Source organism: Vigna unguiculata, chromosome 6 (assembly GCF_037176805.1).
Source record: "Vigna unguiculata cultivar grain cowpea cultivar isolate G323 ecotype 2 chromosome 6, ASM3717680v1, whole genome shotgun sequence".
Taxonomy (NCBI): domain Eukaryota; kingdom Viridiplantae; phylum Streptophyta; class Magnoliopsida; order Fabales; family Fabaceae; genus Vigna; species Vigna unguiculata.
The window spans coordinates 26690682-26718059 of record NC_140797.1 but is presented as its reverse complement, the minus strand read 5'-3'; the positions used below and the strand labels follow the sequence as shown (position 1 = coordinate 26718059).

At 36.1% G+C, this 27378-nt stretch overlaps 1 protein-coding gene and 1 pseudogene across 1 annotated transcript; one reads left to right on the top strand and one right to left on the bottom strand.

The window, feature by feature from the left end:
* Positions 1 to 16790: 16790 nt before the first annotated feature.
* Positions 16791 to 18561, bottom strand: LOC114187481 (UDP-glycosyltransferase 73C11 pseudogene; annotated as a pseudogene).
* Positions 18562 to 21601: 3040 nt separating this feature from the next.
* LOC114187353 (cytochrome P450 71D11-like) lies at positions 21602 to 23425 on the top strand. Its single transcript, XM_028075589.2, has 2 exons — positions 21602 to 22567; positions 22643 to 23425. Exons 1-2 carry the CDS (start codon positions 21689 to 21691, stop codon positions 23276 to 23278), a joined length of 1515 nt encoding a protein of 504 aa, XP_027931390.1. The 5' UTR covers positions 21602 to 21688; the 3' UTR covers positions 23279 to 23425.
* Positions 23426 to 27378: the final 3953 nt, after the last annotated feature.

The window sequence follows — 27378 nt, the reverse complement described above, 5'->3', positions numbered from 1 at the left end:
CACTTAATTTTCCTCCAATCATACTCACCCCTAAACCCAGAATATACCAAAATCGATAAAATCAGATCGCTTCGCCTGGCGGTTGTTCATCACTGCCAGGCAGTTCATAATAAAACCCAGAAACTGGTAAAATTGTCATGTTTCGCCTGGCGGTCGGGTGTGTACCGCCTGGCGGTTCCTTTCCAGGAACGCAAAAAAGGCTTAAACTGCATGTGCCGCCTGGCGGCTATGAATAGCCCGCGAGGCGGTTTCTGGAAAATTTCCAGAAACTCAGATTTTTAATGCAATAGTTAAGGGCCATGCACATACATATTTCCTATCATACAATTATGCATAAAAACTAGATAGAACGTGGTTCAACTCCCCTAACCTGGATCCTTTTTGTTTTGCTCAAAACCTTGACACTTGAGAGTTCTTTACAACCACCAATTGTCTCTCCCTTGACTTTCTCTCCCAACTCAACTGCTCTACGTCAACCTTCCACACCACTCTTAGTCGGAATTCTCTCCCAATTGTCACGAAACAATTACAGGCTAAAAACCCTTCTCTCTAGGGTTCCCTTAACCCTTCAATTTCAAGCCAAAACTCTATTTAGCAAAAATAAAGTTTAATTTGAGTCCTCCAAGGTTTGAACCCCTAACCATGCAATGCCAAGTCTATAAACCAAACCATCATGCCAATTCATATTTCATGCCAACAAATCTAATGCAAACATCATATCATTTCATAACATAATTAACATATATTTAAAATAATAACAAAAAGATTAGCATACATAGGACTTGAACTTAAGTCCTCTCACACAAACCAAGTACTCTCAACCATTTAAGCTAGTACTTTTCCACGTCATACTCATCATAACTTAATGTCATAAATGCTCTTCCCTCCCGTATTTATTAATTAATTAATTATTTAATTAATTAAATTCCACGGGTCTTACAGACCTAGCCTAATCCACAACTGACGGAAATCTAATAACTCCTATGGAAGTTATTGATGATGACGAGGAAGAAAGCGATGATGAAATATTAATTTAACCAAGGATGGATAAAATAATATTATTGTTGAAGATGATTGTGATGATAATTGATTATTGTTTTATATCATTTGTAACACAAACTTTGTTATTATTTAGGCTTATTTTGTTTATCTATTTATTTTCATTCATCTATCTACATAAATATTATTTTACTTTATATATAGAGGTATATAAAGAGATTGAGAGATAGAGAAAAGATGGTAGGCAATTTATATTTTGCATGTTGTAAGATCCGCTAAAATTAATTAATTAAATAAATAATTAATTGATAAATACGGGTAGTGTGAGCCTTTATGACATTAAATGTTGATTGATGTGATGTGGAAAAGTATTAGTTCAAGTGGTTGAGAGTACTTGATTATTATAAGAAGACTTGGGTTCAAGTCTTATGCATGCCATTTATGTGTTATTTAATTTATTATTATTTTAATAATATGTTGGATCATAGGGAAGTGCTAGGTGACATGATGATCAAGGGAGAAAGCAAGAACTCACAAGTTAAGTTTACTTGAATTATTATTTGATGTATGATGATTATACTGCCAAGATGAACACCCGCCAAGAGCCATACATAGGTTTGATTTTGGTTTTTTTGGAATCCTGGAGTGTTTCTAATCGAGAAAGAAGATGAACACCCGCCAAGAGCCATACATAGGTTTGATTTTGGTTTTTTTGGAATCCTGGAGTGTTTCTAATCGAGAAAGAAGGAAATTGGCTCAGGGGTTAATTGTTAGATAATAAGAATTGATTGAATTACGCCGTGAATTGGATGATAATTGAATGAAATCATATGAACATGGTTACGGTTGGGAAAAATTGGGGATTTTCAAGTCAGTGAGAATTGATGCACGAATTACATTGAGCAGTTGTAGTTTCACTTTTAAATTGATATTAAATAGAATTGGATTAACGTTGGACTGACGAATTATGGAAGTGGTAAAAGGAAATGCGTTCTGGAAGGATTTGAGACTTAGAAATTGGATTTGCGCAGTGTGAGTAGAAGTTCTGGAATTTCTAGAAATTGGTGCATCGCTTGGCGGCAGGCTATGTGCCGCTAGGCGCCATTGCAGGATAAAGTGATGTTTTGGTGTTGTGAAGTGCATAGGGGAGCCTGTGATTTTACTGAATTAGGTTAATGATGAACAAGATTGGGAAACCATTTGGACAGAGACCTAAGGGGATGATATACCTAAATTAATACTATGAATCTATGTAAAAAGCTAATAGGAGTTGGAGAATCATGACAATAATAACCATACAATAAAGAGTCTTATTAAGCCATAAGTAGTGCTGGATTGAAAGGTTTGGTACAAGTAAGAGTAAAGATCCTAAGTAAAGATGTGATAGTGGACGTGAGATATCTGTCATTCCATGAGAAGGTTAGGTTGATGACGTGATTGTATTAGAACAAAGAGGACAATTTGTATTAGTCATAACTAATGATAATAATGAATGGCTAGGATTGCCTATGTGACAATGTTTAGGGAATGAAGGTACAAGATAGGAGTCATGCTAACTTGAATTGCTTTAGGTATTGAGTTACTAAGTTTATGGTACTCTGGAAGAGTGGAATTGTGGGTGGTGCATGAGTCACTATGCCTCAACCAGAAGTAAAAACCAGTACTACGCAAGTACTGGTGTAACGCCTGACGGTGGTAATTGACCCGCCAGGCAATAGCTATAAAAACAATAGGGTTTTGGGGCGCGTATCTCCTGGCGGTGAGGGTGGTCCCGCCAAGCAATGTCTGCAAGTCAGGGTGCTCTGAGGTGCTTGGTGCCTGGCGGTACATGTCCCCCGCCAGGCGGTCTGGAAGTGGGTTTTGCCTGCGGCTCTGTAGTAGCGCCCAACGATAATGCAAAGGCCAGACTTGTGTTTTGCTTGCTTTGAATGTGCGTGGTCTATAAAGCTTTGGTGATATCTCGAAGGTCGACTTGCTGGTATTTCTTGAGTTATGGCTTATAACATATCCCTTGAGTTATGGCTGGAGATAAGGGTTAAGCATGTGACATTCCTTGAGTTATGGCTCAAAATGACATGTCTTGAGTTGTGGCTCGAGATGACGGATGAACACGAGGAACTCTTAAGTTGTGGCTCGGGTTGGTGAGTGTTGCCGGTCTGAGTGTGCATGTTGTGGCGCATACTGATGCGTCCAGTTAGATTGTCCTCCTCAGTATTAAGATGACGAGTTTGGTAGTCTTGGAACGTTACGAATGTTATTCGTATTGGGAACTCCACCTAGCGTTACAGAGTGTGGTCCGTAGCATGGTTTCCCGCACGTGTTGTACCAGTTGTGGCTGGTAGGTGTGGCAATAAGACACCTTGAGGTATTCATAAGAAGTCGTAGAACACGAGTAACATGGTGGTGGCCATGTGGCATGAAATCAAAGGATGTAATTCCTTTGGAGTAAGTGTAATGATATATGTTGTATATATGTTTACTTTATCTGTTAGCTCACCCTATTTGTTTGTGTTTGGCGATGATCGTGTACGCGGTACACGTGAGCAGATGATGTTGCAAATGGATCTGATGAGGCATAAAGCCGGAGCGGGGGCTAGACTGGAAAAGTTTTACCAGATTTTATTATGTTTTTGAATAAATTGTAATCTTTTATATTACTAGACTTTGAGAATTATAATGGAGTTTTATAATTATGGAATTGAGGTATTTTCAGAATGATGTAATAAAGTTTTAAATTCTCCGTGCTTGAGAATTGAGACACAATAAATGTTATTATATCTTTATTTTGTTATTTTATTATTTAAACTCGTAATATTCGGTTGAAATGTCATGCATGTTGAATATAAATTTGTAGTGAATATATTATTTACATACTAATATCAATAAAAGTATAAAGTTATAAATTAATAAGAAAAAATATCAAAATAAATATATTAAATGTGAAGTGGTATTATGCATGTTAAATATATTATTTTACAAGGTCATGAGTTCAAATTAAAATTAATTTATTTTAATTATGTTTTCAACAATTAATAATAATTACTATTATATGATTATTTTAATTTATAAATATTCAATAAATTTATTATATTTTTATGAAATAAAAATAATTTTATCATATAACATTTTAGTAATAAATTTGTGATATATATTTTTTTATCAATTTTAATAAAATTTGTGACAAATATAAATTTTTTCACTATTAACTATATTATTAAAAAATAAAACAAAATTGACTAAAATAACAAAAAATTAATATCTTTTCCATTATTGTAAAGCTTCATTAATTTGTCAATAATAATGAATAATTATTGATTTATAAATATTTAATCATTTTTATATTAATAAATTTATTATTATAAGAAAAATAATTTCTTTATGTAATATTTTTTGTAATACGTGTGTTTTTAGTTTTTTAAATATAATTATTGTGACAATTTTTTTATTTTATCATTATTCTGAAAAGCATTTGTGATAAATATAAAATTATTCACAATTAATACGTAAATTAATACGTAAATAGTGAGAACATTTTTATTTATCACTATTATTTGCATTTGCACTAGAATGTTAACTAAAGAAATATATATATATATATATATATATATATATATATATATATATATATATATATATATATGAATTTGTAACACGTTATATTAGACAAATATTTTATCATTAAAATAAATAATAATTAATAAATTAGTAAGATGTATTTTAATAATATAATAAATTTAATGTAATTTTTTTTCATTTTGTCATTATTGTAAGTAATATTTGTAACAAATAAAAAAATTGTCACAAATAGCATATTAATGGTAATAAAATTTGTCTTTATGATTGTCACAAAATGTTATATTTCTTGTAGTATCTTACTTGATATTAGTCCATGATTAATATTGGTAATTGAAAGTATAAAGCTAAGTAGATAAATAAAAAAAAAAAAAATCAGTGTAATTGGTGACCAGTGACTTTTACTTTTTCCACACCATATCCCCTCCATATATTTATGTTTCAATTTTTACCTTTTCCTTTATCACATCTAGACTAAAGAAAATATCGTTTTCAAGTTACACATTTCTGATAATTATACGAATAAATAGTGATAACTTTATAGTTTTAAAATGAACATTCCATAATGTCTTTTACCATATTTTCATAATAGGGAGAACGTTGATAATTTTGTAATGATTAAAATATGATAGTTTATATATTCTTTCATAGGTTATATATGGATTATGATTATAGTCATGGTTTTTGACAGATTGTGGTTTCATATGGTTATATGACATTAATATTATACGTATAAGACCTTTGACACCACTTTAACCCCAAAACCTTAAGGTAATGGTGTTATGGGTCTTCATTCTTATATAGTGTTTAACCTTAAGGTAATGGTGTTATGGGTCTTCATTCTTATATAGTGTTTAACTTTGTGGCTCTGATACCACTGATGGGTTTATATATATTTTTCACATATGGGTTATGGTTTTAGTCATTGAGAGATTGTGGTTCTATGTATATAACATTGGTCTTACACATACAACACCTTTGACACCACTTTAACCCCAAAACCTTAAGGTAATAGTATTATGGGTCTTTATTCTTATATAGTGTTTAACTTTTTCTTTTCTATCCAATATGAGACTTTTTGACTTACACTTGAACTATTCCCAACAAAATAACAGCAGAGAGTTGTATTTTTATCCAGTGTAATTCATATTCAAACACACTTAGAGCACAAAATAAAGTAGCATGGTTCATGAGTGTAGGAACTACGATTGATCATGAAAACTAATATAAAAACTTAAACATAATGACAGATATTTATCTTGAGTTATCTCAACACGAGGAAGGGTTTGTTGCTTAATGTGAAATTCTTGAGAGAAACAGAGGAAGATAAGGAAAAGGAACCAAAAACAGATCATGTTTTCTTTTAACCGTGACTCCAAACTCTTCATTCATGTCCAATTCTTCACTTATCCTTTTCCGTTGCTTGGCTCTTTTATATTCTTCTAGCTTTAGCTTTTGAAGGAATAGGAAATATTTATATTTTGAGTAGAAGACAATTCCATATAGAAGAAATCAAAGACTGAACAAAGTATTCCAAGTATAGGAGAAGATAAAGATATGTGATAGTATCCAAAAGAGAAAGAAAAAGCAATAAATTGTGAATTATGGAGAATGCTGAGCAATGTGGCACTATTATCAGATTAGAATTTGCTTATGGAGGAAGAAGAAAAGGCATGGTCCCTATTGCTACATTCAGGTTATATTATATTAGTGCACCTTTCAATCACCTGCTTAATTGGTTAATGTCTTAGCTGTAACTACCACTAACTCTTTGGGACAGATCTTCATCTTCTCTTGTACTTGTAATGCTTTAAATTTCTTCTTGGCTGATGAAGAAAAAAAATAAACCATTTGGAAACTATTACCCATTGCATTTCATAGGTTAGGTGTAACCCCATGATTTGTGTTCTGTTTTTTCTTAGTGCTATTTTCTTATTAAAACTTAATGCTTTCACAGAAGGTTCTGTCCAAACCGTACCACAAACAAGGGGCAACTGCACACAATATACAGTATACGGTCCTCAGCAATCCCCTAGGCCGTTTACTTTGTACTAACAAATTCCTTAGTACACAACAAGAAATCATCACCAATACCCTTAGGTCGCTTACTGTGTACTAAGTGATCCCTTAGTGCAGAGCAACCAGCCATCAACAATCCTCTTAGGCCGCTTACTTTGTACTAAGGAATCCCTTAGTACACAGTAAACGACCACAAGCAATCCCCTTAGGTCGCTTACTCCGTACTAAAGTCCTTAGTATAGAGTAAGCGGCATCACATCCAACCATGACTACTCAAATAACTAAGCGGCCCAAGAAGTACCCAACTACTCAAACCCACATGACCGCTTACTGGATACTGCATACTCAGAATACCTCATAGAGTATGCGGTATCCGACACTATCAACTCACAACCGCCTACCAACAATTATCGAGGGGTCTCCTGGTAATTTCACCCATTGTCACTAGATCCAGAAAAAGTTAAAAGAGGTATTTTGGCCTAAAAGTCAACTCCAGGTAGGACCTACAGGTAAAAAGGTATAAATAGCACATGTTTTATGCATTGATTACGCATTAAAATATTCTCTGAATCCTTGACATCAGTAGTGCTAACTTAAGCACCCTTGCACCGTTCTCGAAGAGTCACCAGAGTAAGGAGAAACTAGCCAACAACCAAATACTAGGACAATTAGGTAGACTTGGGAAGTACAACTTGGTCTCATAAGAACAATTGGTGCCCACCGTGGGGTCGAAGAGTACTTCGTAAGTTCACTACCTGACATCGTCAAGACAAGATGGTATCTACAAGAAGCAGAGCAGCGGGAGTTCCCACTAGAGTCCCAACAGTTGAAGTTGGAGATGTAGGCCCTTCGTCAGACATTTCTCGTATCTTGGAAGCCTAGGCTAGAATGCAACAAACAGTTCATTGAATATAAGAAGAGGAATGCGTACGAGATGGAGGCCCTAAGGGAGGAAAATTCCCGTCTTAAAAGAAAGATCGAAACAGACAAAGCAATAGGATGACATTGCCTCGTATCCTTTAGGGGGAGATTCCCTACTGATGAAGGATTATGTTGTTTTCTTTTAAGATTATCGAATATGGTGTGAGTTGATTAAGAAAGCTAAGTGAAATCCCCACTGGACATTAAGATAGCATGCTATCTAGATGTGAAGGTTCTTTTCACAAAGCTCAAGAGAAGAAGATGATGGATTGATTGAAAACAAATAGGAAATGGAAAACACATAAACCATAGAAAACTAAGAACAATTAAAGGAAGAAGAAAACATAAAATGGAAAGGAAAGAAATGGTAAAAAATGTGAGAAGCACGCCACTACAAGGTTAGGCTAGAAGCCATGGCAACCTTGAAGATGAGTGGATGTGTGTCGCCACTTGCTATGCAAGATAAGGCTTAAAAGTATTCACTCCCAAGGGAGGAAACTCTCACAAATGGTTGAGACACAAAAGTGTTTTTACTTCAAAATGTTCAACCCTTTTACATGTCTAGGAGCACCCCTTATATGGAAGAGTTTAGGGGTCTCTAAGCAAATAAAAGATACCTAAGGATGTCTCTACAAAAACCTAACCCTAGCTTCTAGAAACTAGGTCAAATAAGGTTACAAAAATGAGAGACAAAAGAGCCAACTAAGGTGTGTGCAAGGCTAATTTCGTTCTAGCACAAAAGGAGACAAAGAATGTGTCTCATATGTCTCCAAAAAGTGGCCAAAGAATGCTAAAAACAAAGGAGACCAAATGTACATAGGTACATTTGCTTCATGCCTTTTACTTTATGCTTTATGCCTTTGCTTTACTCTCTCTTCCACATCATTTATGATCCCCAATCACCATGCGCCACCTAGCATTGCTTTCTTACTCCTAATTAACCTACAAAGCAAATAAACATAGATTAACATGTTGGCTTAAGTCAAGTCAACTATAGTCAACAAGTCAAACCTAGTCAAAAGTCAACAGGTCAACTAAAGTTGATTCAACTAAGTCAACTTTGGGAATCAAAAATAACAAACACAAATGAAAGGGATGAAGGATTAGCGAACTTTCTTTCTAAACATGCTTAGTCTTTTTAAGCATGTGCCTCCATCCTTTGTTGGGGTCAATCCTTCATCATCTACGCCATAGAAGAAGAAAGTGAATACAAGCCAACAAGTCACACTACAGGCGGCGACTTCAGTTCCTTCGCATCTCGGAGAAATCGCAAACACCCGTTCATAGACGGAATCACAGAGACCCCCTCCCTCAAAAGTGGAAAGTGCCAACTGTCACGTATGACAACACCTCCGACCAAGTAACCAAGTCGGGTTATACTCTGCTGATGATGATGTCTTGTGTAAATCTTTCTCTATTGCGCTCAAAGGGTCAGCCTTGTAATAGTTTATGAGCCATCCACCATACACCATAGACTCCTTCAACACTTTGACCATCGCATTTACAACCTAATTCGATAGCAACCGACGCCATGACCTCACATCACTGTCCCTCCTCAATCTCAGACAAGAGGAGGGAGAACCCCTCCGCACCTTCATAGATAGGTTCAGAGCAATAGCAATGAAAATCAAGAACCTCACCCCCAACCTCTTATTAACCTACATGATAACTGCCCTCAGACCAGGACCCTTCGCAGACGAGCTAGCCATGCGTCCACCCCTTGGGATGCAAGAACTTAGAAAGAGGGCTGCTCTGTTCATCGGGGTGGAGGACATGCATTGATAATAAAACAACGTCCAACCCGCCCCAGCCCAAACAAAAACAAGAAGAACCAACAAAGAACCAATGACACGCGAGCATAATCTCCCCAAAAACGAAAGCAAGCTAGGTTCTCCAACTACGCCCTCTTAAATGCACCTAAATCCCGCATTCTAGATGAAGTCCTGCAAGCGGATCTCATCCCACCACCTAGTAAATTCCAAAATCCGCTCAACGCTAACATGAGCAAGTATTGCCAATACCACCATAACAATGGATACACAACCGAAGAATGTGAAACCTTGCGAGACAAAGTAGAAGAGCTAAACCGCATTGGTCATCTCAAACATTACGTCAAAAATACGGGAGAAGAAGGTTCTCGACCTCGCTACGACAAAACCGATAATGGAAGATTTGAACGAAGGGAGGAAAGAAGACCTGAGCACAAGGAATCGAGAAGGGAACCTGGAAGAAACCCGAATCTAGAACGAAGGATGGAGCAGCAACAACAGGACAAACGCCTAGATGACAGACCCCCCATGAGGGGAACAATCAATACCATCTCTAGAGGTTTTGCAGGAGGAGGGCGCTTCTCTTCCTCTAGGAAGAGGCATCTGAGAGCCATCCAATCTGTCCACGCCATAGTAGGTAGGTCCCAAAGGAGGATGCCTCCCATAATATTCACAAACTCGGACTTTAGGGGGTTTGACCCAAATCAAGATGACCTTATGGTCATAACGGTGGAACTCAAAAGTTCCGCTATCAAAAAGATTCTGGTCGACCAAGGAAGCTCGGTCGACATCTTATATTGGAAGACCTTTGAGAAACTTCAGATTCCCCTAGAAGACTTAGCACCATATGATAAATCTATATACGACTTTGCTAGAGAAAGAGTCCCAACAAGAGGTTATGTTGACCTACACACGACTTTCAGATGGGGAAGGGAAATTAAAACCATACCCATACGATACTTGGTCGTAGACACCCATATCTCTTATAACATGCTCCTGGGACGCCCATCACTTAATGCCCTTGGTGCGGTAGTCTCCACCCCCACCTTGCCATGAAGTTTCCATCGTCATTAAGAGATATTATCACAATACATGGAGATCAACAAGCAGCCAGAAAATGCTATATGGCCAGCCTAAAACTACCTTAGCCCCCATGACGACCCACAACATAGAAGCAACTTCAGAAGTAGCAATATTGGCCGGAGATGAGCTCGATCCTAGAATCAACTTCGAAGTTAGAGTAGAACTAGTGGGAGAAACAAGACAATTCCCCCTAGCGTAATCCGACCATTTCTTCCAAATAGGAACGTCTATCCAAAATGGGGAGGAACAACTAATAGAGAAGGTGCTCCTAGATGCAGACCTATTCGCCTAGACAGCAGTAGACCTCCCTGGAGTCCACCCAAGAGTAGCCTTCCACAAGCTATCCGTTTTCAAAGAAGTCAGGCCAGTTTCCCAAAAGAAAAGAAAACTCGGAGAAGAGCGAAGACAGGTGGCAAAAGCAGAAGCTGAAAAATTAAAAAAGGCAGGTTTCGTGGGAGAGGCCCGCTACACGACATGGCTGACCAATGTTGTACTTGTCAAGTAGTCTAATGGAAAGTGGCGCATATGCATTGATTACACTAACCTAAATAAGGTTTGCCCCTGAGATGCTTACCCCTTGTCAGTATTGGTCGACTCATTGACGGAGCTGCAAGTCACGCAATTTTAAGTTTCTTGGACGCATATTCCGGGTACAACTAGATACCTATGGCTAAAGGCGACAAGCTGAAGACCGCGTTCATCACAGAAGAGGCCAACCTATACTACAAGGTTATGCCTTTTGGTTTGAAAAACGCAGAAGCCACCTATTAGAGATTGATGGACAAGGTTTTTTAACCCCTCTTGGGACAAAGTGTTGAAGTATATGTAGACTACATCGTGGTCAAATTTCCTAATCCATCACAGAACTCATTAGACTTAGCAAAAATTTTTGAGGCCATTCGAAATTACAACTTGAGACTAAATCTCGAAAAGTGTACTTTCGATGTAAATGGCAGAAAATTCCTAGGTTCATGCTCACACAGTGCGAGATTGAAGCTAATCCAGAGAAATGCCAGACAAATATTAATATGAGAAGCCCAACCAACATCAAAGAAATGCAACACCTAGTGGGAAGATTGACTTCCATATCCCGCTTCCTACCCAAGCTCGCAGAAAAAACCAGGCCAATGGTTAAATTGCTTAAAAAGTCAGCCAAGTTAACATGGGATGATACTTGTCAGCAAAACTTCGATGAACTCAAGCAACTCCTCACAAACCCACCCATCCTTAACAAACCAAACCCTGACTTACCCCTGGTAGTTTACATATCAGCTTCCGCTAACGCCATCAACGTCGCAATAGTCCAAGAAGTGCACAATGAACAACAACCAATTTATTTCATTAGCCGCATACTACAAGACCCCGAGACATGTTACCAAATGGTAGAGAAGGTCGCTTTATCAGTCATAGCGGTCATTGCCTGAACAGACTGCTCTATCCAAAAAATCTTGCAAAAGCCCGACTTGGCTGGACGACTTTCAACGTGGTCCATCGAATTGTCCGAGTTCAACATCTGCTGCGAATCGCGCGGCTCAATTAAAGCCCAATGCTTACCAGACTTCACCAACGACCTGCGGAACTATGCAGTCCCGGAGGAAACATGATGGACTATACATGAAGACGACTCTTCAAACCCACAAGGAATAGGGGCCGACATTGTACTAGAAGGACCATGCAACATCCTTATCGAACAATCTTTGCATTTCAAGTTCAAAACTTCAAAAAACCAAGCAGAATATGAGGCAATAATTGTCGGCCTTAACTTCTCCAGGGAAGTTGGCGCCAAGTGACTCGTGCAAAACAGATTCTCGACTCATAGTGGGGCATCTCACAGGAGAATACCAGGTGAAAGGCCTCTACTCTCACAGTACTACCACACAGTCACCAGTATGATAAGCCAATTCAATGATTTCAAAATCGAACACATCCCTAGAGCAAACAATATCAGGGCTGACTTATTATCCAAGCTAGCGAATACGAAGAAAAAAGACAAATACAAGTCTCTATTACAACAAACCTTCGCAAGACCTTCGATCGAGCAAGAAACCCAATGTATGCAGGTTACAACGGTTGACACGTGGATGGAACCATTTCTCAAATACTTGCAACAAGGAACAATCCCTGAAAATGAAGAGAAAGGATGGATGAGAAAGGTAGCATGCTATACCTTGATTGGAGGAGAACTCTTCAGAAGAGGGTTCAACACCCTTCTTTTGAAATGCATCCCGAAAGAGAAAGCCAACTATGTAATGCAAGAAATACATGAGGGTATTTGCGGTTATCACTCGGGTCCAAAAACCATGTCAGCACGTATACTACGGGCAGACTATTACTAGCCAACCATTAAAGAAGACTGCACCAGTTACGTTAGGAAATGCATTCCATGCCAAAAGCACAACCCAATATCACACCTGCATTGCGAAGAGCTACACCATAAATTCTCCCCGTGGCCATTCTCCAAGTGGGGAATGGACATAATCGGCCCATTCGCACCAAGGAAGGGGCAAGTAAAATTTCTCTTAGTGGGCATTGATTATTTCTCCAAGTTGATCGAGGCTGAATCGTTAGCCACCATAATAGCAAGGCAGGTCCAACGATATGTATGGAAAAACATCATTTGCCGGTATGGCATCCCCCACACCATCATAACTGACAAAGGCGGACAATTCATTGACCGAGGGCTAGCAGAATTCTATTGTGACCTTAAAATCAAGCACATAACCAGTTCCGTCAAACATCCACTAACCAACGGCCAAGCAGAGACAATAAACAAGGTTATATTGGGCTAAATAAAAAAATGACTCGATGGCACAAAAGGGAAATGGCCGGAGGAATTGCTCGAAGTTTTGTAGGCATATAGATGCACACCTCAGTCGTCAACCCACGAAGCACCTTACAGCCTAGTCTACGGCACCAATACTATGATACCCATAGAAATCGGAGAACCCTCCATAAGGTAGGAACACCACGACCAAGAGTCAAATGAAGCATACATGAACACCTATCTCGATTTATTGCCCAAAAGAAGAGAGAAAGCAAGCATCCAGGACATGGCCACCAAACTAAGAGCAGCAAGGAAATACAACTCAAAGCTAAGACCGCGATCATTCCAAAGGGGGACCTGTAACACCCTAGATGGATATTACTAGATAAAGCATATATCATAAAATTTCTTTTGGAATTAAAACATTATATAAAGTCTCCAAGCGCGAGAAAATTTAAAACTTATCTCACTGTAGTTCAATCACACTACTCCATCTTTATTACATGTTCATAATAGAGAAAAAGCATCATAAAATTTATTACAAAATACATGAAAATAAATCATAGAGAAAAATCCCCCATCGTTTGCCTTGCATTGTCACTATGCATCGACGTTCTCACCTAGATTTACATCTGCTCCCGCGTGACAAGTCACACGATCATCGCCAAACACAAACAAAAAGGGTGAGCTGAGAAAGAAAAATAATATAATCAATAAAATAATAAAAATTAACCGTCACCCGATCTATCTTAGCCAATTTTTAGTTTATTGACTTCTTGATAACGTTACACCCCAATCTCATAACCTATATGAGAAAGATCCATTCACAACCTTGGTTCTTAGGGATTTATCACGCTCCCATGAACCTACCCGTTCGTAGTCCAACTCTACGGACCTCCCCGCCCGTAGTCCAACTCTACGAACCTGCCCGCTCGTAGTCCAACATGTGTGAACGCCTACTATGAAGCTCCTCGCTCATAGTAGCCTCAAGTGTGAGCACGGAACATACAAACCTACCCCCTCGTATCCCCACACAAGAGTACAACAGATACGGACCTCCCCGCCCGTATCAATCACGCATCTCAAATCTCCGTTACGAACCTCCCCGCTCGTAACTAATCCAGCATATCCTTGTCCAAGTCATCAAATCCACCCATGCGAATCCACCTGCAATGGACCCTTGCCCCTACACTATTACCTGGCATTGCCTAAGTGCCACCAGGCAAAATTGTACTCTACACTGCCTAACGGTCTTAACATGTCGTCGAGTGCCACAAGTTCCAGAATTCAAAATTTATGATTATTCTACCGCCGAGTAAATAAAGAAAAAAATAAATTACGAAACTAAGCCACATTAAAATACGTTAAGTATTTTAATATCGGGAATATATTTCTAAAATATATATATCAGACGATTATACAATCGAATGTGATGTTCAAAAAAATCTATAAATATAATAATACTAAAAGTTAATTCCCTGTATCTATTCAAACTCGGAAGTTTATCATACAATTATCTTATATATAAGTAAAGAAAATATTTCCGCTACTTCAAGTTTTCCCTAAAATTGTCAAACTTATAAAATATAAATAGAAAATTTTTAAATGCCAAACCATAGAACTTAACACGACACCAAGCTTCTCACTCCAATCACATAACCCTTTTTCTTTATCTCAAATTCACAATTCCTAAGAAAAAGCCCATCATTAACAAGAAAAAGAAAAAAAAAACACAAACCAAACAATTACCTAAAAATGTTAAACATTTCAGTTAAAATAAAATAAAAGAGACTCTGCCAATTTTCAACCTAAGTAACTTTTATATCCAACTCATTCCTATAAAAATAAAACTAAAACTGACAATCATCAAACGTCAAAACTTTATATCATAAATATTACCTAAAAGCCAAAACAAAATATCATTTATCAAAATATAAATAATATCCGTATAAAGCTAGGTAATAATCTATATATGATACAATATAATAATACCCAACACCTAACTAATTTAATATACTAATATTTTATTATATCAATACTTCTTACTTTAATTTCTTCAGTGTAGACATATTTCTATATATAATATATTATCATGATATCAATTGCACACTTCCTATAATTCATACTAAATACGAAAGGGCAAAACAAAAAAGGAAGCCTCTATTACTTTTTATAATCACCGATCATCATAACCCCACTTAAAAACTGCTTTTCATACTTGTATGACAACCCACACACGAAGTCTAGTTGATATATAATATATATAACACTACTATTATGATAGTTCACCTAAAAGAAAGCCATCTTGCCAAATGAAAAACTCAACTCTAAACCTCTTGCATCCAACACACTCCTATTACCACCGCAGAAAATAAAAATAAAAAAGAACAAAGATGCATGTCCTATGTATAACAGTAACCACTGTAAAAAAAAAAAAAAACTAGTGCATGGTATATTTTTAATCAAGGCAACAATCACGGTAAAAATCAATTATTTATTTTTACCATCTAACATAGAAATGAAAAGTAATATTCTTTTATAATCCTCCCATCACAACATTTGAATCACACATCAAACCAATTCATCGTAATACTCACAAAAAGGAAAGAAAATAAAAGTTCAGAAACAAGGTTCATGCCATAGAAATCATGTGTCCACATCACAATTTTGCCATCCAACTTGGTCATAGGTTCAACAAACCACCAAACACAAGGAACACAAAAATACATTCGGGTTTCCTAACTTCAAACAATTTCCAATAAATTCTTTCTTTTTTCAAAGCTCCTCTCCAATTCTCTCTCTGGATTGCAATTCTCAGCCCTCACTTGACACCCACTATGACTCTCTGTTTAAGTCCAAAATAAATAATACCAATAATAAAAACGAAATTAACTTAATTTTAAGGTTTTATGACTCTCTAAAATGCATACTGCACAGTAAAAATCTACTGTCAATTCAAATAAGCCTTTGTTTCACTATTCTTGCCTGTCATAGAAAATAAAAATTCATACATGGTTGAAATATTGGCCATTAAATTTCCTCCACTTACAACTTTGCTTTTCCATCAAGTTCTACAATATAAAGAGCCAAGCAAGGAAAAAGGAACACAGCATTTTCCATATCAGTTTTGATCTGTTTTTCCACGAGATGTAAAAGTGAAGTTCAGAATTTAGTTAACCACAGTTGATGATGAACACTAAAAAGTATTTATTTAACCACAGTTAATGGAAAAGGTTATCAATATCAATAACTCTAAAAGTTTATTTTCTTCAAATACGTAAACACCTAACTAAACCAAAATACTTAAAGTAATTGTTTTATTTTAAACGGCTAAGGACATGAAATATATGACTTTAGTTAAAAACTAAAGGAAAATTTTTAACCTGATTGCTGCATGATGTCTTGGATAAGAGAAGTGATGGCAACATTTGCTTATGGAGGCAGAAGAAAAGGCATGGTCCCAATTGCTACATGGTCCCTATTGCTACATTCGGGTTGTACATGTTTCTCAGGTACTTACATTAAAAATTTAAAATTTTAGATATGATATAATTAATTAGAGATTCAAAAGTATTTGAAAGAAAAAAAAAAAGCATGATTTGTGAAAAAAACGTAAAACAATTATTTTATGATATAAAAATAAATACATCAGTCACAATTAATTATCACGTAAGGTGTAAGGTTCATTTATTTTTTTCAAATGTTAACTATTGATATGACTAAAATAAACGAAAAAGCCTTATCACATACATAATGTCTTTGCTCCCTTAACATACAACACAAAGAAACACAGATTGATGAAAAACTAAAGTAAAATTTTTATCCTGATTGTTGCATGATGTGTTGGATAAGAGAAGTGAGGGCAAGATGAGAAGAGCCTTCTTCTTGAACAGCTCTGTTTGCCATTTCACTCATTTTGATTAACCTTTCTCTTCTCTCTTTGCTTTCTTCTCCATCTTCATCCATCACCATGCATATTCCCTTCTTAATATCATCCTTCTTCACCATCACACCTCTCTTCTCTTCCTCTCCCTCTCCCCACTTCAATGGAACCTCTGCCCCAACGCTCACCCCAATCTTCAACACGTGAGTAACAAGCTTCTCGTTTAAAAATTGATCACCAAACATAGGCCAAGTAACAAGTGGCACTCCACCGCTTATCGCTTCAAGTGTTGAATTCCAACCACAGTGTGTTAAGAATCCTCCAATGGAAGGGTGTGATAATATGATTACTTGTGGTGCCCAACCTCGAATTATAAGGCCTCTCCCTTTCGTCCTTTCCTCAAACCCTTCCTCAGAGATCCAGTTTTCCAGTTCTTGGAACTGCCTTCCCTCCCTAATAACCCATACAAATGCCCTTTTTGTATCTTCCAAGGCCAAGGCCAACTCCACAAGTTGTGAAGGAATCAAGTTGCATATGCTTCCAAAACAAACATACACCACAGACTTTGGTTGTTGCACATCTAGCCACTTCAAGCAACGGTGCTCACTGATTGAGGCCTGGTTGCCTCTTTCAATCTTGTCCAAACCATCTTTGTTGCATAATGAAACAGGACCAATGAACCATGCCTTATTATTTTTAACCTTCTTGAAATCCCTCACATATGCTTTCTCCAACTCCTCAAAAGTATTTATAATAACCCCATAAGACTTCTTTTCAGCTTCACGTACCTGCTCGCTAAATATTTTTTCTTCATTTGATCTCGGAATCATCAGAGGTATCTGCTCTTTGGTAACTTGGATTTGGTCAGGTATTTCAGGAATAGTGAAATACTCTGATTCTGAGATGATGCTTTCACAAACCTCTGAATTAATGTGTAGCTGGTGCATACAATGAAGGCAGAAGCAAGAAAATCCGTGGAAAGAAATCCTTGGAATATGATGCTTTTCAGCTAGTTGAGCGGTCCAGGGAAAACACAGGTCAGAGATTATGCAACTTGGTTTTGGTGTTAGTGCTTCAAACAATTCCTCGGCCGACTTCTGAAGCATGTTGATGGCATTGTACATTTTGTTGATCATATCCATTGATGTCATCATGTCCAGATTCTCACACCCTTCGGGTAGTCCTACCTCTTTTGCTGGAAAATGCTGTTGTAGAAGTCGAATTTGAAGACCAGATGAAACAGCACGAGAAAGAACTGAATTGAAACGTGATGCATTTTTTGGTGTGGTGAATATGGTAACAACCGCACCACGCTGTGCCAATAATCTTGAAATATCCATCATTGGGATCATGTGGCCTTGAGCCATTAGGGGAAACAAGACGAAGTGAAGCTCGGTTGTTTCGGAAACCATGGCTACTATAAAAGAGGCAAATGAATTATGCAGTAGTATGTCACTGCAAATGAATTGTGTAGTGAAGATTGTTTGTTTGGAAAACCATGACTGCTTAATTCCCCAGATTTTATAATGATGTAAGAGCATATGCATTGATTATTGATTTTGAATAATTTAATAATTTATTGTATTGCGGTGCATGGATACGGAAGATGTAAGAGTTTTGGCGTTACAAAATTCTCTGCCAAAAGAGATGCAGACAAAGAAGTTGATAACAAAAATCTTTCAATTTCTAGTTATCTCTCTCCCACCACCTCTCAAAGATCAGCTTGCTTCTTTGCAGCCATACAAAATCCATGAATTAAATATTACATTACACAAACAAAAATTATTAAACAAATTTAATGTAATCATTTTTGTTTGATGTGCTTAATCTAAAGTTTAAATAAATTAATTACATAAAAATATGATACAAATTTAATCATATTATTACTTTATCTGTTTAATCCACTTTCTATATTCACGAACCGAATCGTTAAATCAACTGACAGATTTTATAAAATACTAATTTTATTTTTTAAAATTAAAATATAAATATTTTATTAAAGTACATATATCTACATCCAAATGTTATATTTAAAATTAAAATTACTTGTATTAATGTAACTTCAATTAAAAAACATATTTACTTTTTAATTTAAATTCATTGTTTTAAAATGAATCAAAGTAGATAGGGTTTTGGTTTTTGCGAATAAAAGGAGGATAAGTATTACCTTATATATTAATACTACATTTATTTATAATTTTTTTGTCTTTTTGTATTTAAATATATAGATATTATTTGAGGAGTAGATGGTAATAAAGAAGAAGACCTATATAGGGAAAGCACCCGTTGGCTCTCAATCCAGCACAACCAGGTAACATAAATGCTTATTTTGACGTCAAAATAAGGAAAATAAACTTTAGTAATAATATGATTACATATGATCAAACAAATACTATGATTCTAGCCATCCCAAAATTGCATCTGCTCCTCACCAGATCCTTATTCATAATACCTTCATAGCATATGGATATCTGATACACAAATCAGGGGATTAAAAGTGGGTGGCAGTGGAATAGCAGAAGTAAAGAGCAGGGCAGGTTTGATCCAAATCATTTCAACTCTCTAATATTACAGTCCTCATTAATAACAAAATAATCTTTGTATGAATTTCTCTATGAAAGTATTAATCTTTAATATGACAATAGCACTAAAAAAATACACAGAATTTGATGGCCAATACTGACGATTAGCAAACAAATACTGTACTTTAACTTTCTGTTTTATCACAAAACAAAGAAATGAATGAGTAAATACCCACTAGTGAAGTTTATCGTGATGATAGACAACAACATCATGTGTGCAACAGGATCTACTAATGGAAACTTCACCACTAAATGCCTCTATTCAGCTGTGAGAGAGAAAGTTAGAGTTATAGAAAATGAACACACTTTTGTAGTATGAAAAGTGATTGCAATAGGATGGAAGCGGTCCGAAAAGAACCTGAACACAAATTTTAAGAAATGCATCATAAGGTAAAAAAATGAGTGTGGAAACTTGAGCTTTCTTCATTGTCTCCACCACGTAAAGTAAAATAGGTAGCACAACTAAGACATTAAGCAATTAATGATAACCAGACCACTACTGTCAAAATGGGTCGGAACTCACGAACCAACCGGCTCACCACGGGCTCAGGTCAGGTTAGATTAAAATTTTTTTACAAATTTCAATATGGGTTGATTTTTTACCTGACTCATTTAGAACCCGGTTCATCCGGGTTGAACCCGTGGTGAGCCGGGTTGGTGCAGAGAAAAGGGTCACACAAGTGTTTTTATTTATTTTGATTAAGTTGGGCTTTACATTTGGGTCATGTTAGGTTGTTTTTTTATCCAACACATAAATAATTTGTATCTTTTTTATTTTTGTTTGTATTTGGATTGTATTAAAGTTTATTTAGATTTAATTAGAATTACAATTTAGTTTTGACTGAAAAAAAAAATAAAAAATAAAATTCTTTTTAGTTAAGTGAACCCGTGAGCCAACCTGTTTAACCCGCCAACCTGTGGTGGACCGGGTCGGGTTCAAATTTTTTTGGCTCGCTAAAAAGTGAGCCGGGTCGGGCCAGGTTACCCGTTTTGACAGCTCTGCAGACCACAAATAAGATTATTACAGGAAATGAACTTGTTTTAAGTAGGCTTAAATACCTTTTTCGTCCTCATTTTCGTAGTGTTTGTTGCGGATGATCCTCATTTTGACAGAATGTTTTAAATGGTCCTCATTTTTACCGAATGTTTAAAATGGTTCTCATTTTCGTAATTCGTGTTTTATTTGGTCCTTTTCTGTGACATTGTTTAAATTAGTAACAGAGCACTGTACAGGTAACACTGTTTGTATTACGTTGCATTGGGGTGTGTTACGTGTACTGTACAGGTGTGGTAATTTAGAAACCATGCAGAACATCACAACAATACAAGCACAAACAAGCCTTAAAATAGAATTACGAAAACCCTAACCCACGAGCACATAACCCAGAAAAGCTTAAACTCACTTACCTCATGATTAACTGGAAAATTAAAATGAAGAGCGCGATTGCAATCCAACAATGAAATGGCAGGTATTAGCTGCTTCCTCTGCAAATCCGAGCTCAAGAAAGATGAAGATGAAGAAATCGCCTCCAACGATGAAGAGCGCGATTGCAATCCAACTTAAGCCCTAATTGCAAAATTTCTCCCAAATTGAAAAGTTAACGTTAATTAGTCATCTGTACAGTACACGTAACACACCCCCAATTTAACATAATACAAATAGTGCCACCTGTACAATGCTCCGTTACTTATTTAAACGGCATCACAGAAAAGGATCAAACAAAAAACATGAATTGCGAAAATGAGGACCATTTTAAACATTCTGTCAAAATGAGGATCATCCGCAACAAACACTACGAAAATGAGGACGAAAAATGTATTTAAGCCTTTTAAGTAATAGGATGAAGCGGTCTTAATAGAAGCTGAACACAAAGCAAGATCAGAGTGGTGCCACACTTTTCTTTAAGAGATGTAACACGATATAAAAGAGAGACCAAGGGTGTTCTAATTTTTCTGGCTACAAAACAACGGATAGTTTAAATGTGATGTGTATATAAATCTGGTAGAAGGATCACAAACACACTGCAAATCTAATCTGCTTCCCTTCCTTCCTATTACGTCTACTGTTTCTCTGTTCCTTCTCTGTTATACTTCCATGGCTGAATTAGTTCTCTACTTTTCAGCTCTTTTCTTCTGTGTCTTCACAACCCTTATACTCAGAAAATTAGGAAAGAAAGCTGATGACACAGCCACACCCTCTAACATGCCCAATGGGCCTACAAAGCTACCTATCATAGGTAACATACACAACTTGGTATCCTCTCATCCACATAGAAAATTAAGAGACCTGGCCTTAAAATATGGACCCTTGATGCATCTCCAACTTGGAGAGGTTTCTACCATTGTCATTTCATCCCCTGAGTGTGCTAAGGAAGTGATGAAAACCCATGACATTAACTTCGCCACAAGGCCTAAAGTCCTGGCCATTGATGTACTGAATTATAACTGCACAAGCATCGCTTTTGCTCCTTATGGAAATTATTGGAAGGAGGTAAGAAAAATTTCCATGTTGGAGTTCTTAAGCCAAAAACGTGTGAACTCATACGAGGCAATAAGAGAAGAGGAACTGTTCAATCTTGTGAAGTGGATAGATGCACAGAAAGGATCCCTCGTCAACCTCACTGAAGCTGTACTTTCATTCATTTATACAATTGCTTCAAGGGCTGCCTTAGGTAAGAAATTCAAAGACCATGACAACTTTATATCAGTTATTACAAAATTAACCAAACTTGCTGGAGGTTTCTACATCGGAGATTTTTTTCCTTCTGCTGTTTGGCTGCAACATGTAACTGGAATGAGGCAGAAGCTCGAGAGGTTGCATCAACAGGCTGATCGGATAATGGAAAACATTATCAATGAGGCCAAAGATTACCAAAGGGAAGCAGCAAATCTCTTGGATGTTCTGATACAGTACGAGAATGGCAGCAAGCCGGATTTTTCTTTAACCAGGAATAACATGAAGGCAATAATTATGGTATGGATCATAATCTTTCGATTAATCTTTCAATCATTATCTATTTACTTTATTTACTTTTAACCCCTTTTATAGGACATTTTTGGTGCTGGAGGTGAGACATCAGCAACAACCATTGATTGGGCCATGGCTGAAATGATGAAGAATTCAAGGGTAATGAAAAAAGCACAAGATGAGGTTAGAGAGGTATTCAACATGAAAGGAAGGGTCGATGAAAATTCTCTGCATCAACTAAAATATTTGAAACTAGTTGTAAAAGAAACCTTAAGATTGCACCCTCCAACTCCTCTATTGCTTCCAAGAGAATGTGGTGAAACATGTGAGATTAGTGGCTATAAGATACCAGCCAAAAGCAAGGTGATAGTGAATGCTTGGGCAATTGGAAGAGATTCCAACTACTGGACTGAACCAGAGAGCTTTTTTCCAGAGAGATTCATTCACAGCCATATTGACTACAAAGGAAATGACTTTGAGTACATTCCTTTTGGAGCTGGAAGAAGGATATGTCCGGGAATCACATTTGCATCCAGAGTTATTGAATTGGCCCTTGCAAGCTTGCTCTATCACTTTGATTGGAAGCTTCCAAGTGGAATGATAAATGAAGATTTGAACATGACTGAGGACTTTGGAGTCACAGTTCGAAGAAAGCATCATCTGTTCTTGCTTGCCTTTCCTTATCTTCCTCTCTCTGTCCCATCAATTTCACATTAAGCAACAAACCCACCTGTCATTTTTCGTTTAGTAGATGCTTTCAGTTTTTATATTAGTTTTCATCATCAGTAGTAGTTCTTAGACTCTTTAAGTGTTATTGTAAAAGTATTCGTGCCAGATTAATGAATTCAAAAGCATGAAACTTCAGACTTATACGTCTCATCATATTATTGTTCATTCAAACTCAAATCTAAAATTAGAAACACATCTCGCAAATTTGATAATCTCGATTACAATAATTCAATACTGAAATTGGTTAACTTTAGAATACATAGTTCATTTTATAACTTTTTTGCATAACTGATGTTCTGTTTAGCAGTAACAGTGTGTCTCCGCATTCTAATTCTTTTTATCATACGTAAGTGACATGATTATTACTTAATTGTATAATTATTTTAATTTAATTAACTTGGCATATTCTGTGTGACATTAGGATCAACAGAGTCAAGTCCATAAAGTTCATCAATGTACCTTGTTCATCAATGCAAGTAATATTTGTGGGCCAATATTTGTTTTGCCCACTCTAGGTGGCCCAGAAAGTCATATAATTTTCCTTGCATATATCAGAAAGTCTCAACTTTAAACAAATGGATTATTAGCATGCTACAGTCAATATCTTAAAACCATTTTAACAACTGAACCTTGGAAGAATATTTGGGTAGTTTGCAAGCAATGTAGAGCCAATCCATTGGAGAGTTTCCACACAGACACAATGTGTGTGTCAACTTCCAAAATTTATAGAAAACTAGTGGAACCAAACCTAAGCACCTAGGCATAGCACAACTCTAATCATGTCCTCCAATTCCATGTTCCAATAAACACTTAAAGAGAACGGTCCAAACCTTAATGTTATGATAAGATTTCCTATTATTTTGGTTTTAAAACTTTTGATTCCTTGTGTTATGCGTCCACTCTTCTTTCTAGTAGACACAAGTTTAGCCTAAGGGCTATTGCAGCTGTTTTCATAGGAAATCCCCATAATTATAAAGGATACAAGTTGCTTGATTTATCCACTAAGAAAGTCTTCATATCTAGAGATATTAAGTTTTATGAACACATTTTTCCTTTCAAAAATAAAAACTTTCCTGAAAATAATTATGATTTTTTCCCTGCTTCTGTTATTCTGAACTTTAATTATCAAACTGATTTTGACGACTCTACCTGTGTTTGTTATCCACAAGAAGAAAATCTGAATATAACCAATAGAAAGGTGCACCAATAGAAAGGATGCATATTATTGAAAGGTGCACTAATATAACCAGACCACAAATGAAACGAGATATACATAACTTAGCCAAACCACAAATACGTTTTAGTGTTCATCATCAACTGTGGTTAACTAAATTCTGAACTTCACTTTTGCATCTCGTGGAAAAACAGATAAAAACTGATATGGAGAATGCTGTGTTCCTTTTTCCTTGCTTGGCTCTTTATATTGTAGAACTTGATGGAAAAGCAATGTTTTAAGTGGAAGGAAATTTAATGGCCAATATTTCAACCTTGTATGAATTTTTATTTTCTATGACAGGCAAGCATAGTGAAACAAAGGCTTATTTGAATTGACAGTAGATTTTTATTGTGCAGTATGCATTTTAGAGATACCAAATGTTTCAGTTTCTGAAGCAGACCAGATACAGATCATCTTTTCTTCTCATTGTAATAAGCTTTATTCATTGTGCAGTATATTTTCATACTTAAAACAAGTTCATTTCCTATAACAGCCATTGCTTCATATCTCATCTTATTTGTGGTCTGGTTAATTGTTTAATGTCTTAGTTGTAACTTCTTGAAATTTAGTGGAGTAGATTATTGAATGATTGTGTATATATCCTTCTGCTTCAGATTCTCCCATATGGGGAAAGCAAACTTCTAATACTTGAACCTTCTGTGAAAGCATTAAGTTTTAATAAGAAAATAGCACTAAAAAAAAACAGAACACAGATCATGGGGTTACACCTAACCTATGAAATGCAATGGGTAATAGTTTCCAAATGGTTTATTTTTTTCTTCATCAGCCAAGAAGAAATTTAAAGCATTACAAGTATAGGAGAAGATGAAAATGATGATAGTGTCTGTCCCAAAGAGTTAGTGGTAGTTACAACTAAGACATTAACCAATTAAGCAGCTGATTCAAAGGATCACTAATATAATATAACCATCTGATAAACCATGGATTTCACTTGTCTGCACAGAAAATAATGTTTGAAAGATATCAAAAGATTCATTGAACCTTCTCTGAAAGCATTAAGTTTTAATAAGAAAAAACAGAACACAAATCCTTGTTATTCTTCAATGCAGGGTGAGAACTTTGTTCCATTTGGGCAGAAGGATTTACTCAACCAAAATAAGATGCAAATGCCATAGTGTCTTGGTAGAATGTTAACCGAGGAATCTACACTAACATAATTGTGTTACATTTATTGCATTGCCAATAGGGTTGAAGAAGAGAAAAAATTGATTTTTTTGAAAGCACGAAATCACTTGAACATGAAAGTTAGCTATACACTAACTTCTCAATTAACATACGAACATGAAAAAACTGGTCTGAGACTAGAGGTAACTGGTATATGAGACTAGAGGTTTCCTAGTGTTTTAGCCGTATTCTTACTTGAAATACATCATAGGAATTCAAGTTTCCCTTTTTGAATAACTAGTGGTTTATTTTGTTAGCATTATTTATTTACATCACGTGTAAATAAAAACACCTATATTGGCTAAGAAGAAAGATACCCTTCCATTCAAAACACTGAATGATTACGGCTCAATAATTAAGAACACTGAACGATTTGAGGTTTTAGTTTCATGTCTTATGTTGAAAGGTTTGTTTTGGCTTTGATATTAAGTTAAAGTTGTGTGAAGCTGTACTGTAATGAATATGTGTTTCTTTGTGTTCCTTGTTAAGTGAGCAAAACTTTGGTGGTCCACATTTGCAGTTTCCATGTCTATTTGATGGCAAAACAACAACTTTTGAATGGAAAAGGTTTCTTTCTTCTTGAAGAAGATTATCAATATCAATAACTTATTTTCTTCAAATACGTAAACAGCTAACTAAAACAAAATACATAAAGTAATTGTTTTATTTTAAACAGCTAAGGACATGCAATATATGACTATATGTCTCCTTCAGCTTCCCTTAAAGGACCCTACATATGCCAAGATTATACCAAGATTAAAAGGGATTTTGATTAATCAAAAGGGAGTAACTGTGAAAAAGAGAGGAGCAACTTGAGAATGGTTCCAGACTTTTCTTTAAGAGATCTAACACGATATAAAAGAGAGACTAAGGGGGTTCTTATTTTTCTGACAAAAAAACAACGGATACTTTAACTGTGATGTCTATATAAAGAGAAACTATGACACAAGAACGATCAGTATGAGGCTGCAACATGTGACTGGCATGACAAAAACCATTATCAATGAGCATAAAGAGGCAAAGTCTAAGGGAAGCACCAGATCTCTTGGATGTTCTCATGCAGTATGAGATGTTCTCATACCTGAAATTAGGAATTGTTGACAAACAAGTCTCTCTGAATAAATACTCTATATATTCAGATTTGTTGTGTTTTGCAATGAAGCACTACATGGTCTTTTTATAGGCCTCTCGACCTGACCCTTCAACTACATTCATTAAATATAACCACTACCTAACCCATAATTAATGAACTTTATTGCATGCTTAATCAATGTTAGACCCACTTTCAACCTTTTGCAATCTCCTAAACAATTAATATAGCAACTTCCAACTACACGCATTTAAGTTTAGAAATAGAAATCAAACTCATCCTTATGTAACTAATTCCACTTTCATAGCAAGTATGAGAAAGTTAATGAGCATAAAATGTATTTGAAAGAGGTTCTATATGATCCATATCATAACTATTGCCTTGATGTTGTTCCTAGTCACATGAAAATCCTGTTGGCTACTACCATCCTCATACTGCATCAGAAAATCCACAAGATCTGTTGCTTCCCTTTGTCCTTAGACTTTGTCTCTTTGTGGTCATTGATGATGTTTTCTATTATCAGATTAGCTTGTTGATGCAACCTCTCACTAGCTTGTGATGACATATTTTCTATTATATTAATTTTCTTTGTAGTTG

Excerpts from the sequence above, each read along its gene's own strand:
- LOC114187353 (XM_028075589.2), top strand. The coding sequence starts at position 21,689 with ATGGCTGAATTAGTTCTCTACTTTTCAGCTCTTTTCTTCTGTGTCTTC. Across the intron at positions 22,568-22,642 it reads ACATGAAGGCAATAATTATG|GACATTTTTGGTGCTGGAGG; the intron begins GTATGGATCATA and ends CCCCTTTTATAG.